This window comes from Chionomys nivalis, chromosome 13 (assembly GCF_950005125.1).
Source record: "Chionomys nivalis chromosome 13, mChiNiv1.1, whole genome shotgun sequence".
NCBI lineage: Eukaryota > Metazoa > Chordata > Mammalia > Rodentia > Cricetidae > Chionomys > Chionomys nivalis.
The window spans coordinates 22542288-22555085 of record NC_080098.1 but is presented as its reverse complement, the minus strand read 5'-3'; the positions used below and the strand labels follow the sequence as shown (position 1 = coordinate 22555085).

General features: G+C 39.8%; 1 protein-coding gene across 17 annotated transcripts in view; it reads left to right on the top strand.

Moving 5' to 3' along the window:
• Positions 1-12798, top strand: part of Celf2 (CUGBP Elav-like family member 2) — an 826738-nt gene that overhangs the window by 509121 nt on the left and 304819 nt on the right. For 2 of the 17 annotated variants that reach the window (XM_057788205.1, XM_057788204.1), the window contains exon 1: positions 4182-4506. The exons of 11 other annotated variants lie outside the window; for them this stretch is intronic. In XM_057788205.1, coding sequence (XP_057644188.1) covers positions 4433-4506 — 74 coding nt within the window. In that variant the 5' untranslated portion in view covers positions 4182-4432. Of the gene's footprint in view, positions 1-4181; positions 4507-4830; positions 4970-12798 lie in introns of those variants that run through there. 4 more of the 17 variants (XM_057788185.1, XM_057788191.1, XM_057788192.1 and 1 more) reach the window with 4 other exon arrangements.

The following is a 12798-nucleotide window of genomic DNA, read 5'->3' as shown; positions in this document are numbered from 1 at the left end:
ATGGAGAAAGGAGAAAAGGCAAAGGGCAGGTTAGTTGGGGAAATGAGGCGATGGCTGAGCTCTGGGTCTGAAAGACCCTGGATATTAGCATTCTCTGCCCTTGGAATGGAGGTCCCTGATAACTCTGGAGGGGCATCTCATTTCCCAGTGCCAAGGTAGGTATGCAAAGAAGCAGCCTCCATTGAAGGGCCTCTTCAGAAGGAAGAAAAATTCACCCTGCTGTACTTTGGCTCTATTGAAAACAAACTGAAACAATAACAACAAGTAAGATTGCAACATGTCAGTAGAAACTGTTCTCCAAGAAGACGAGCTATTTAATATTCCCTTAAAAACGTAAAACGACTGCTTGATCACTACTTCATCCGCATGGGTGTTTAATTTTACCTTTCTAGTTGTAGACATGTGTTAAGAATGCATTCAGTATGGGGAGAACAGGCTCAATAGCTTTAGATTCATGATTACGGATAAGTTTATTAAGTGATAAACTTTATGGAGCAAAGCTATCTTTATAATGTATTGCTTAAGGACTTGTTTAGAGTTGTTTGAAACCTTTCTTTTTAAGGCATTGTTTATTTTCCGTAAGTTGCTATCGAAACTGGAATGAGACAAAAATAAACTCATGCCCACAAAGTGAGATACTCTCTCAGGTACTTAAAATTCATGTGGATTTAAAGTTTATTGCTTGGAAATGATGGGGGGAAAAATCTCATAATAGGGCCTGCATTTCTTGCTCCAAATGGCTCTGAGCGCATTTGGGCTTGTTATTTTGTTTTTAAAAATGAAGCAACTATGTTAATAAAATTTGAATTCAAAAGTGTGATAGGGAAAAGATGTTTTAGCCTTTGGTTTGTACTGAGTAGCCAGTGGTGAGGGCAGTGTAGAAATGCTTTTATAAATGGGGCATTTGGAGTCCAGCGAACAATACTAACACATCTTTGTTAATTGCAGATGGCTAGTGCTTTTAAAGGTACAATTATGGGGGGGGGGGCGGTAAAGAGCAGGAGTGATAACAGATAGAAATTTGTCTTATACAACGTTATCTGCAGAAGAAGAAAATAAACTCCTTTTATTATGAACATGAATCATGGCCTGTCAGACGTCAGTTTTCAAATCGCCGTCTACATTTTGCTAAAGAACGTTGAAAGATTCAGTCAGTGGAATGTATTCTGGTTCATTGAGTGGCAGGAAGAGGGTTCTTCCATTTAAGCCATGTGCGAGGCGTTTATTAGCACCCTGCTTTATGGAGACTTGTTTTTAACACTAGTGATAATTCAGTGCTCAGACAATGGCCATTGGACACAACGGCCTGGGATGCTGAGGAGGGAAAGGGGAGCTGAAACAGCACAGTGCACTGCTTTGCCTTGGAAAGCCTCATATAAAATGAGGTCATTCAGAAACTTTCCCTTGAAGTGCTTCCAATTCTTGAATTGCCTTTTGTTTGGGAAATGAATAGCAAGTTGATTAAAAAAAGGAGACAATTAGGGGAGGTGGGGGATGGGGTAGAGAAGAGCTTAAGGTTTTGTTCCAACGGAGCTAAAACTAGGAAGAAACTTCATTGTTCCTGCTAGCCTGGTCCCCAGGGATGTCTGCACAAGGTGGTTCATGTCCACAAGAGAGACCGTGCTAATGTCCTCGTCCCCTTTCACTGCTCTTGATAAGATCCTTGGCTTTAAAATCCCTCTTCATTGAACCCAAGTGTTCAATTGTGGCCCAGTGAAGCTGTCTGCCAGTTAATTTTAACTGCCACACATGATACCTGATGGCTCACTGCTGTGGGAAAATTTAAAAAAGATCCTTGTTGAGTCTTTTTTTTTTTCTACCAAAGCAGTAAAATGAAAAATTGAAGCTTTTTATCAAGAGCCATTTGGTTGAGTTTTATTTTTTATGTTAAGTTGATTTTCAGAAGAGGACAGCATGCATGTGATGTGATCATAGAAACGGAATAGACACGAGAAATAAAAGCTGTCATTGGGAGACTTACACATCACCTGTCAGGTGGGGGGTGAGCACATTTTGCTTCCCGGTGGCTTCTCCATCAGGTGCCTATGCAATCACACCATTATTTGTGTATCTGCCAGCCAGGGTGTTTAAACTCAGCTGCACTCCGCACGCTTTTCTTGGTTCACATCACCATATTCCATGTCGTGTAGTTTTCTTTTATTTTTGACCCCGGTTTTGCTTCTAACTTTAAATGGCCAAAGCAACTGTGCTTTGAAAGCATGCTACACTGTGGTTGTTAAATAAGGCAATAACCTATGCACTTGCAATTCTCTCCCTATGACCTACTTACATCCTACTGCACCCTCCTTATAGTATGATTAAAAGCTGCTTTGAATCCACTATTGCCTCAAGGGATTTGAGGCTAGAATTTAACAAACTGCTGAGAAGGCTTAAGTCAGTAAGAGGGCTTCCCCACAGCTTCGCCTAACTAATTCACATGCAATTAAAGAGAAAATAAATATTTTAGAAGTGTATATGTTGATGAAGCCATTTCTACCTTATAGAATATAGGTATACAAGGAGCTTTATTCTGTAGCTGATTTACAAATAGTTTTCCTTCAGTGTGGTTGTGTGTTGTTTGTTTTGAAGGTTGGCTCTGTTTGATCTGTCTTAAATCTGCTATACAGTCAGCTCATTGCATGCATTCAGGGTTTTGCAAAGAGTATATAATAGGAGATTCAGAATTGTCAAGATTTGTCTTCGGTTATACAGCTAACTACTTCAGTAAGATAATTTCAAAAGTAGTTGCTAATAGCGTGGTAAGGAATAAAAACACATTGGGGAAAAAGCTTGGGTATGGTTTTGTTCTAATAATTCATTTTTGATACAAGTGTCTGTCAATTTATTATAAACTGGGACCTGGCTCCTTCAGAAAGGCAGTGTTTAAAAATGAAAGTTAACCAAGTCTTCCATTTGAACTACCCTGCAGTTAGGGGGCTAAAAGCCAGATAGGTTGTTCAGCTGAAGAAGGAATCAGTTAGGTTTGTTTATGTGGATTTAACTGAATAGCACAGGCCTGTTACTCCATAATGCTCACCAACCCATCTGCATTTAAAATTGACACATAACTGTTTTTTCTTAGAATCTCTAAGGAGAGTTCCCAATATCAGACAAGAAATTGGTGAGGAAAAATTACATCCTTTCTTTATATTGTGTCTGATAATCTAACTATTGTTCGCTTAGTTTAACTATTTGACTACCATAATCCAGGCATGCCTTGATTTTGTAAAAAAAAAAAAAAAAAAAAAAAAAAAAAACCAATGCTCTGGTTGTCTTTAGAATAATAACAGCATAGAGTGGAAATAAAAAAATCAAACAAAACCATAAAAGATACACACTATGTTTATATTATTATGTATATATGCCTATGTGTACACATATACTTAGTGTATACATATGCATTACCTCAAAGTTTAAGACATGCCATTTGGAAATAAAATATAAATTATTACCACAAAAAGTAAACTATAAAGTTTCTAGTGTGCAATTTATGAGATTGACTTAGAACATGAAATCAAACATGCACGTGTCTACTACACTGTGAAAAGTTTGTTTTAACCCAAATAACCAAACAACCAATCGAGGACAGTACGACGCCTTATAAACTACTTTTCTTGAAAACTTTTGCTAGGCATCTATTTATTTGCCGCTTTTCTCTCAATTCCTCATAGAATATCTTCCCACAAGTCTTAAGTGTGACACGAAGTCACAGCATTGGTTTTTAATGTTTGTGTTAAATAATAGGAAAACACCAATTTGGAGATTCGCCCTTTTTTTAAAAAAAAAATTCGATTTATGACCGTTTCTCATTTTAAGACTCCTTTATTTCTCGGTGTTTAAGGGCATACTGAAGGCAGCACCTTTGTCCTCAAATGTCACTCGGGCCACCTCTCCGAGTTACTTTGCTCCAAGCTAATATAGAAGCCCGTCCCGGGGGCGGCTGGCCAGCCTCACCCCGAGGGGTACGGGGGTCACTCGCGGGGACTATGTCCCGCCGCTTCGCACTCCGAGCGGCCGTGGGAACTGGGCGCCGGTTCTGGGCAGGGCGGCCCCAGTCGGCGGGCGCCCCGGGGTTGGTGGGGCCGTGCGCAGAGGCCGGGGCTCCGGGGCTGGCCGGGCGGGCCCGCAGGGGTTAAGCGTGAAGCGGCCGCCCCGGGAGCTCCGCCCCCGCCCGCCGCACCTGGCGCTCGGCAACCAGGCCGCCCCGGCGCTGGCTGGCGGAGAGGATTGGTGGAGCGCGCGAGGGAGAGAATGTGACAAGTGCCCGCTTCGGCGGCCGCCCGGGGAGGCCGCGCGCACCTGTCCCTGCCTGTCTCGCGCCGCCCGCCCGCCCGTCCGCCCGTCCGCCCGCCCGCGGCCGCTCGGACGCGCGCACAGCCCCCCGCCGCTGCCCGCCGCCGCCGCCGCCGCCACCGCCGCGTGCGCTGAGAACATGACTTCTGCCTTCAAGCTGGATTTCCTCCCGGACATGATGGTCGAGGGCCGCCTGCTCGTGGCTGACAGAATGTGAGTGGCCGAGGGCCGAGTGGCCGAGCAGGGCGTCGTCTCCTCAGAGGCAGCGGCCGCCTCCCTGGGCGTCTGCTCTTCCGAGGACGCTGCCGGGACGGGGCAGGGCCGAGCGGGGCGAGCGGGGCGAGCGGGGTGAGCGGGCAGCCTTGCCGGGGCGTGCCGGCTCGGGGCTGGCGGGAGGGGACCCGCGAGAGGTCGCGCGGCGGGCGTCCCGGAGCCCGAGCCCGAGCTGGGCGCGGCGTCCAGCGATCGGACCGGCCGGCGGGGGCGCGGGGTCCGGGGAGGGGCGGGCGCGTGCTGCCTTGCACGCTCTTGTCATTAGCAATGCGGGGTGGCCCAGCGGAACATCCCTGGCTTTTGCACTCAGTCCTGAGATGGGAGGAAGGAGGACAGCAGAGAGAAAGGGGATAATTACAAACCCCTTAAACTAGCCAGGTGTACTCTCTCGCAGAAATTAGAGGTAATTTTTTTACGTAACCGGGATGGTTTTGTCTGATAGGCAGCCTGTGATTTAATAATTAATGGGATTCTGGTGGTTTTACGTGTCGACAAACTAGGATAGAACGGTTATTGGGACAAGCAGAGGGCTGGGATCCGCGAGGAAGGGAAACTATGTGCAGTTTTTATCTGGCTGGTTTGTCTTCGTGTGGAAGTTTCTCTCTTTAGCTCAGGAATCTCAGTAGGATCCACTTGTATTTCTGGCTTGTTATGTAAAGAAACCCCAGATAGAGGATCGCCAGAAAAGAGGTGGAAAAGTCTGTCCTTCTGAGACAAGGGATGTATAAAATTCTCTTATCAAGTGGGGTATTTGACGATGTATGGGGAGAGGGCTGCTGCTGTCAGTCGGATAGTAGACAAATTTTCCCCTTCTCTCCGCTGTGAGACATAACACACCCAGATGCTTTCTGGCACCTTATGGTAGTCTTCAAAATGCTCAAGCCATTCCGTGCTTTATGACCCATTTCCCTGGCAGCTAACTTTCCCTTGTGATGCTAGGTTCTTTTTCTGGTATGTTAAGTATTATTAGTTGAGAATCTTGAGAAACTTCACAACGGCTAATTATTGAAGCCCTAGAATTAAAAAAAAAAAAAATCAAGTGGGAGAGAAGGATGGGAAGGATGGTAGACTCCGTTAAATACGAACTGTCGATGTTAGGGCTGCTAACTTGAGAGGACGTGGTCAAGTTCACTGTCTCAGAGATAATCAGATAACAAATTAAAATATCGAATTCCCTTTTGGCACTTTTCTCTGAAAATTAATCTTGATTAGTAACATTCCCATGGTAGTTTTCAGAGATCTCTATCGTGTTCTCTTAAAATGCAAACCTTACCCAAACATCATCCGTATCTGCACAGTTACTGTTAAGTGTTTTCCTGTTTTGCTAGAATGTTAGGGCTGCATCAAGGATTGATGATGGTTTTGAATTTATGATCACCTGCTGCCTAAGTGACATAATATATCTAACTAGTGAATGTTCTATGAATTTAAAGCATTAACGGCTTCTGAAAGATGTAGTCTCTTGTCAATTAAATTATGGATTATGAAAATTTAATTCCTCCTTTTCATTTGGTAGATGAATGTGGCTTGTTCAGACTCTTAGCTCTGAACAGAGCCTTTGTATCCCAGCCATGGAGGTTTTTTTTTGTTTTTTTTTTTTTTTTTTTTTTTTTTAATGAATCTCAATATGACTTCTACCCTGCTTTCCTTCCAAAAGTTCATGATTTCCAAATGATAGCCTTTGGAATCAACCCCAGATTGTTTTCAGGGTTTGCCAGCTATTGCTTAAATGAACTAAGAAAAAAGGAATTTGCAAATGACACTTCTTGTTTGTTTCTGAGATAACTGTTGTGTGTCTCCTTAGTCCTGAGAGCGCTGAGACATATTTTCCACAAGAGTGTGTAATTAACTCATGCTAGAGACTGTTTGGGGGCTAGAGGTATATGAGCAGGAAACCCACCTAGGCAGTGTATTTTATAGCGGTGTTCGGACACCGGAGAAGATGGCTGTATGCTTTTATTGTTTGGGGGACTGGTTGTCATATGAAGTATATTGCCATTTGAACTAAATGCAGTCTGCTAGATATTGGCCTGCTCATAAAAGGAGTTGAAATAAAGCATGGGACTTTTCTGGTGTTGATTTTCTAAATCAGTAGAACATATATTCTCAATGGTATTTCCCCACAGGAATATATTAGATAAGTTTGCAAGATATAATATGTCTGAGTCCTCCAGGCAGATGAACAAATAGCTTTTGAGATGAATTATTATGCCTGATGGCCCCATGAACCATCCAGTGTTTAAAGAGCCCAGATCATTGAAGGCTCTGTCGTGGTATAGAATTGCTGTAACATATGCTTCAAAGTTTGGGGATTTTAAACATTCACTAGCAAACTGTAAATGGAAATAAGCATTTTAAATAATCTTGGCTGTTTATTTTTGTGTTGTTATAAACTGTTATTCATAGAAAAGCATAATGAAAATAGGAACTGTTTTTTTTTTTTTAAATTTGATTTTAAGCTGGGAATTTGGTTTTAATTGAGAATGGGGATGAGTGTTTCCTCTTTGTTTTACCTCATTAGTGATACGTGTAGAGTCTCCTATCTTAGACTTTTTAAGCAGAACCAATATGTAATGGCTTAGAAATGAGAGACTACAGGTGAAAAAAATGTGGCCTGAAAATTGTTAGTTTTGTATCAGTATTTAGATTTGCGGTGTTAGAAGGCTGAGCAGAGGCTACCGATAACATGAAATCTCACTTCTTTTCACATTCAGTAAATAGCCTTGAGAAAAAATTAACCTGACTATAAATTAATAAACCTGGGGAATTCATCTGCTTTTTGATAAAGACCAAAAAATATTTATCTGTATGTAAATAAACTGAAAAGGGGCTTTGAGACCATCTCATCTGACCTCATTTTATAGATTAAGAAACTCTTGCAAGGCAGTAGGACTAACCCCAGGAGGCATAGTCATTATTGTTTCTGCAAAACTGAAAATGTGTGTTTAGTAAGCTGTGTGGCTACTGTGTGCCAGGACACCTGATTTATATGGTCTCTCATCCTTGTGGTAGGTCTAGAGGGTAGGAAGTGTTTCTCTTGTACAGGTGTGCTTGGGAACCAAAATTGTGCCATCTGAGAAAAATGTATGAAGATTCAAAGCATTTGGAACTCCCTTTCCACCTTTTGTATTGCTTTTAAACTTTATGTGGAAAATGTAATTACAAATCATAAAATGCCAAGGTTAATGACATTTATTACCTGATTCCTTAGTGGTCATGAAAAGAGACTGAAATGAAACTGTGGAAGAAGAGCTATGCATGTATATGGATCTTTAATGAAGAGTTTTTAAATATTTTGGGGTAGGATGTTCAGTTAACAGTATGTACTTTAGTATCAGCTACCTTCTGAGACCAACAGTTCTTTAGGTCTTTAAGGATGTGAATGTTATCTTTGATCTGGGCAGAGGTATTACTTTAATTGATAAGTCTTGCTATTTAATTGTAATGTGCTGGATTGAGATTGCTCCAGCATCTGTTGATGAGATGCAGTGAACTAGGAAAACAAGAACCTTGAAAGACAAGATAAAAAGGAGATAGGATTTTCAGATAGGAACCTAGTAATTAAGATTTCATGGGATGATGTTTCCTACTTTGGGTGTGTGCTTTCCCCCCAGCTACTCTAATAACACTGTTTGGCCTTTGGAGAATGCAGTCGGTTTTACAATAAATCTCCAAACTTTTCTTTTTAGCCTTTTTTTCTTTCTTTTTGTGTGTGATTTTGTTCTTTACACGTTAAACACTCGTGGCATTCTCATAAAGTAGCTAATGTTATTATATGCTAAACCTAATGCAGATGAATGTAGATACAGCTAGCACCTGCTAAATTCAAATATTGGGCAAAAATTCAGGTACTGTTTATAACAGGAATCTGAGGTCATTTACAGGAATTTTTAAAAACAAACAAAATGAACCACACTCATAAATGTTCAACAATTTATAAGCACCACTTATTTGCATTTAAATGGAAATGTTATACTCACAGCACGTTTTAAGGAACTAAGTTAATAAGTCATTGCTTTGGTTTACTTCCAAATTTGAACTTCCCCCAAGTTTAGAAAGTCATTATTTCAAACAGAATTTTATTTCTTCAGGGAAGAGACATATTTTTTTTATTCTTAGGTATGGATTATGTCATCACAAAGAACAAGGCAGTTCTGAGTATAATATTTGTTTTACAAAACTCAAGAAAGGGAGGCTTTAAAAACCACTAATGATTTCCAGTTCATTAGCACCTCCGAGTTCTCCTACCACCCTGTCTGTTTCCACTATCACGGGAGTATCAAGTCATATAATGAAGCCAACGTCAGGGCTGTGCTACTTGTGTAGCCGTGCAGAAAATGTATTTTTATGTTTTCCTTAAGAAAAAACGCTTGCTGAACCTAAGAGAAATGGAGCTGAGTGTTCCTGGAAAAACCTATGTGGGAAACAAAAACTAATTAGAGCAGTAAATGTGCTGCTCACAGGTAATTGTAAAATAATTATTCCCCTTCAGCATCATCGCTGTTTAATTGTGCTATCCAATATCTCCCTGCTCTGAATCCAGATGTGAAGGGAGAGCAGCCTCCTCCTCCTCCTGGGAATGTCTTTTTCATTTAGTGTGAGCTGCACACGCCTCCTAAAGGACTTATAAAAGAAAGAGGAGAACATTTAGGGGGTTTTGAACAGCTTCCCTCTTCCCGTTTGTCCTCAATCATGACAGAAAGTGATTACTCCAACTATTTCTATAGAAATATGATTCCACTTATGTGGCTGAAATGCCTTTTGTGAGCATATCAGAGATTTACAATTTTTTTTTAGTGCCAACCCAGAGGTTTATGAACATTCTCTTTTATGAACTGCAGGTTGTATATTATATTCCATGTTCAAATATGAAAATTAATATTTAAAATCAGCCAATAATTTAAAATGTAATGATGACAAATATATAGTCATATGACTTTCTAAATGACTAATGAATACACATTCAGATTTGAATTTAATAATTATTCCAGTTAACAAAAGTCTCAGCAAACTTAGCAGTAAAATATTAGATCCAGTTTTTTTCTAAAATTTTGCATAAATTTAGACTACATTTAGATTAAATTATAAAACATCATTTCTGATGCTTCTGTGCTGTTCTGTCATGTATAGGTAGCCTTAAGGTCAGATTAGTTGAAATAATCTGTGTTTCCTTTAGGTCAGCGTCAGGAGAGGAATCACCCATCTGGATGACCGGTTGACCCAGATTTCCTTTTCGAGAAACAGAGCTTTTCAAATGAGATATGTGGAATGTTTTGATTTTAAGCCTCAGTAGTTAGAGAAGTTTGTCTCTTCAGTGACATGGTATCTCATGTGTGTGTCATCACCCTGGGAGTCATGTTTTTCCAGTGCAGTAGCTGCATTTTCTGACATTTACAGGCTTATTTAGGACTGAAAATTTTCACAGAAGAATTTTACATAGTATTCAGAATTAACTTTAATTTATGTAACATAAGTTTTGGATAGTTTAAAACTATTTTATATACCATAAAGTATAGTACTGTGTATTTTAATATGCTATACAAAGTCCAACATTCTATGATTTTTATCCTAAAAGACTTAATTTTCATGCTTTTACTGAAGTTCATTGTTAAATTTAGGTTTGTTAAGTTTTAAGATGGTACCTTACATCCTTTTCATGAATTATGTCTTTGATTTTTTTCGTCTCTGTCTGTAGCAACAGTTTTAGACCTTAGTTATCCAATATAAAGAGACTCAGTTGGTCCTGTGAGCTAAAAGACAAAAACTTGGCAGTGGTCAGTGTGTGTGTGTGTTTGCACACATATTTACATAGAGAGAGAATGTATATTATGATTCCACTTTCTTGAGAGATCTTTCATTTAATGGTCTTTGTTTATGAAACTTATGAAATTGTGACATCACATAAAATGTGCTTCTAGAAAAATGTGCTCATAGATTATTGCCTTTATGATTGAAGAATTTATGTTTCAGGAATATTTTCATGGTGACCAATCATGCACTATAAATTATGGACTGTCAAGGGTCTAAGGACTGTTTCAATCTCTTGACCTAGACCACAGATTACTTTCTTGGGGAAACAAGTGGGAAAAGAAATTCACTCAGATAATTCCATCATCTGTTACTGGGCAAATAGCCACAGCCCTCTAGTGTTAGGACTGTAAATCCTTCAGTGCCTGTGCCTTAGCTGCCACACTCAAGATCTTCATAGAAAAATCATGGCAGCAAGGCCTATTTTTTCCTTTCTGTATTATTAGGTATGATGCTGGCCTGGATGGATTCCTTATCTTGTACCTTTTTTGTATTAGTATTATTTTATGAGCACTGTTTCATCAATTCACAACTTTCAGTTGATGTTAAAAGTAGTTCTTGAAATTTTGATTATTGTAATGGGAATTCAGCACCTAGACTAAGCATTTGACAAAAATGAGCATGACAAGAGATTGATGAGCCTATGGCCCCTGAGAACCGATTAGTGTAAACAAACTTAAACACCAACTCAGAACTTCAGTTCATTTGTCTATGGGGAACTGAATTAAGGTATTGGGTGTTGGACAACAAAAGTATGTACTGGATTGAGGTTTGATGTTTCGTTTTGTCCTTGAAATTTTTAGGAGAAAACTAGAAGAGTAATACGAAAAACATAAAGGACAACATTTGGCAGGAGATTGGTGCACAATTTTTTTATACTTATTTATTTTACTCTTTCCTTCCTTTGTACCTCAGCTTAGACTCAGTGAGGATACAAAAGTTTATCTTTTTAAAAAAGGTTTATGATGCTTTTATTATCTTTTCTTCGTACGTAATCTTTTATTTTAGTCTTGTCTAAGCCTATTTGTTTTGTGATCCATTTCTCGGTTTCAGAAGGGGTCATATCCATGCCTGACATAGTTCTCAGAGTTGAATCTTTGATAGAGAAGAATCAAGACACCTAAATCAGCCTAAAACAGCTGCATATTTCTGTACATAAAACTATATTTTGACTTCCTGCATGATAGAAGGGGTGTTGAATTTTTGGGTTGAGCATACGGGTAGCATATTTCAAAGTGATTAACTTTATGGATGCCATTGTCTTGGCCAGCTATATTTGGCTATGCTGCAGCTGTGTTTGCTTTCTCAAAATTGTCACCAGGAGGCCTCCAACTGAAATTATTCACTAAGTCCATGCTAGTAGCATCTTTCCTCATGACTTGCATTGTCTACTAGAGCATCATTTCGTAGGGTTAGCTTCTAGAGATGAAACACTAGTCCTTTGAAAAGTCCAAATGTCATGATTGCTATTTGGTGTGAACAATTTTATCTCAAAATAATTTATTAATAATAACTTTGTCCTTCTGTTGCATAATAATCCTACCTATCTCTTTTTACACCAAGCCTATGTTTTATTGACTTCTGGTTCCTTTTCTTTCATATTTATTTAGATGTTGAAAAGTTGCTCCCCACATCTACTGATGGGTTGCTTTTCCTCTTCTTTATTACTAAAGCATTTGGAGTGCATTTTTACTGAATTCCTGTGTCTTAGAGATTTCTAACATGATGGGTTGGAGACACAAATCCTTTTTGTTTTTTGATTGGCATTACCATCTATTTAGTTTTCTTCATAAGAATTTAGATTTTTTTTCCTTAATATAAAAACACCTTCGTTCTATGGCTATGTGTGAGTTTTATTTTTATATGGAAATAACTTCCTCTTGTGTTGGCCATCAGGGATGCTTCTTTTGGAATGGTAGTATGGAATCTCTGGAGTCTCTTCAGCTAGGTGGAAGGCGCTCCTTCATGGCTGGGTATCTGTTATGTGGATCTACCCCAGGTCTTATGCTGACTTAATTTCCAGTTTGTTTTATGCTGAGTCTCAAATGGCTTGCCATAATTTCTCATCAAGAAAATAGGAGTAGCCGGGCGGTGGTGGCCACGCCTTTAATCCCAGCACTTGGGAGGCAGAGGCAGGCGGATCTCTGTGAGTTCGGGACCAGCCTGGTCTACAAGAGCTAGTTCCAGGACAGGCTCCAAAACCACAGAGAAACCCTGTCTCGATAAACCAAAAAAAAAAATAGGAGTAGTAATGTGCTTTTCAGCTGTAACACAGTTTTATTGTTCAGACTAACTTAGAACAAGGATTATGGCCCAGATAGTTTACAGTTTCATAGTTCTTGAAACTGACATATATCCACCTGTTTCCTGGGATCATCAAATATAATAGAAGCTCATTATTGCTGTAATAGGAGGAGTGGGGCT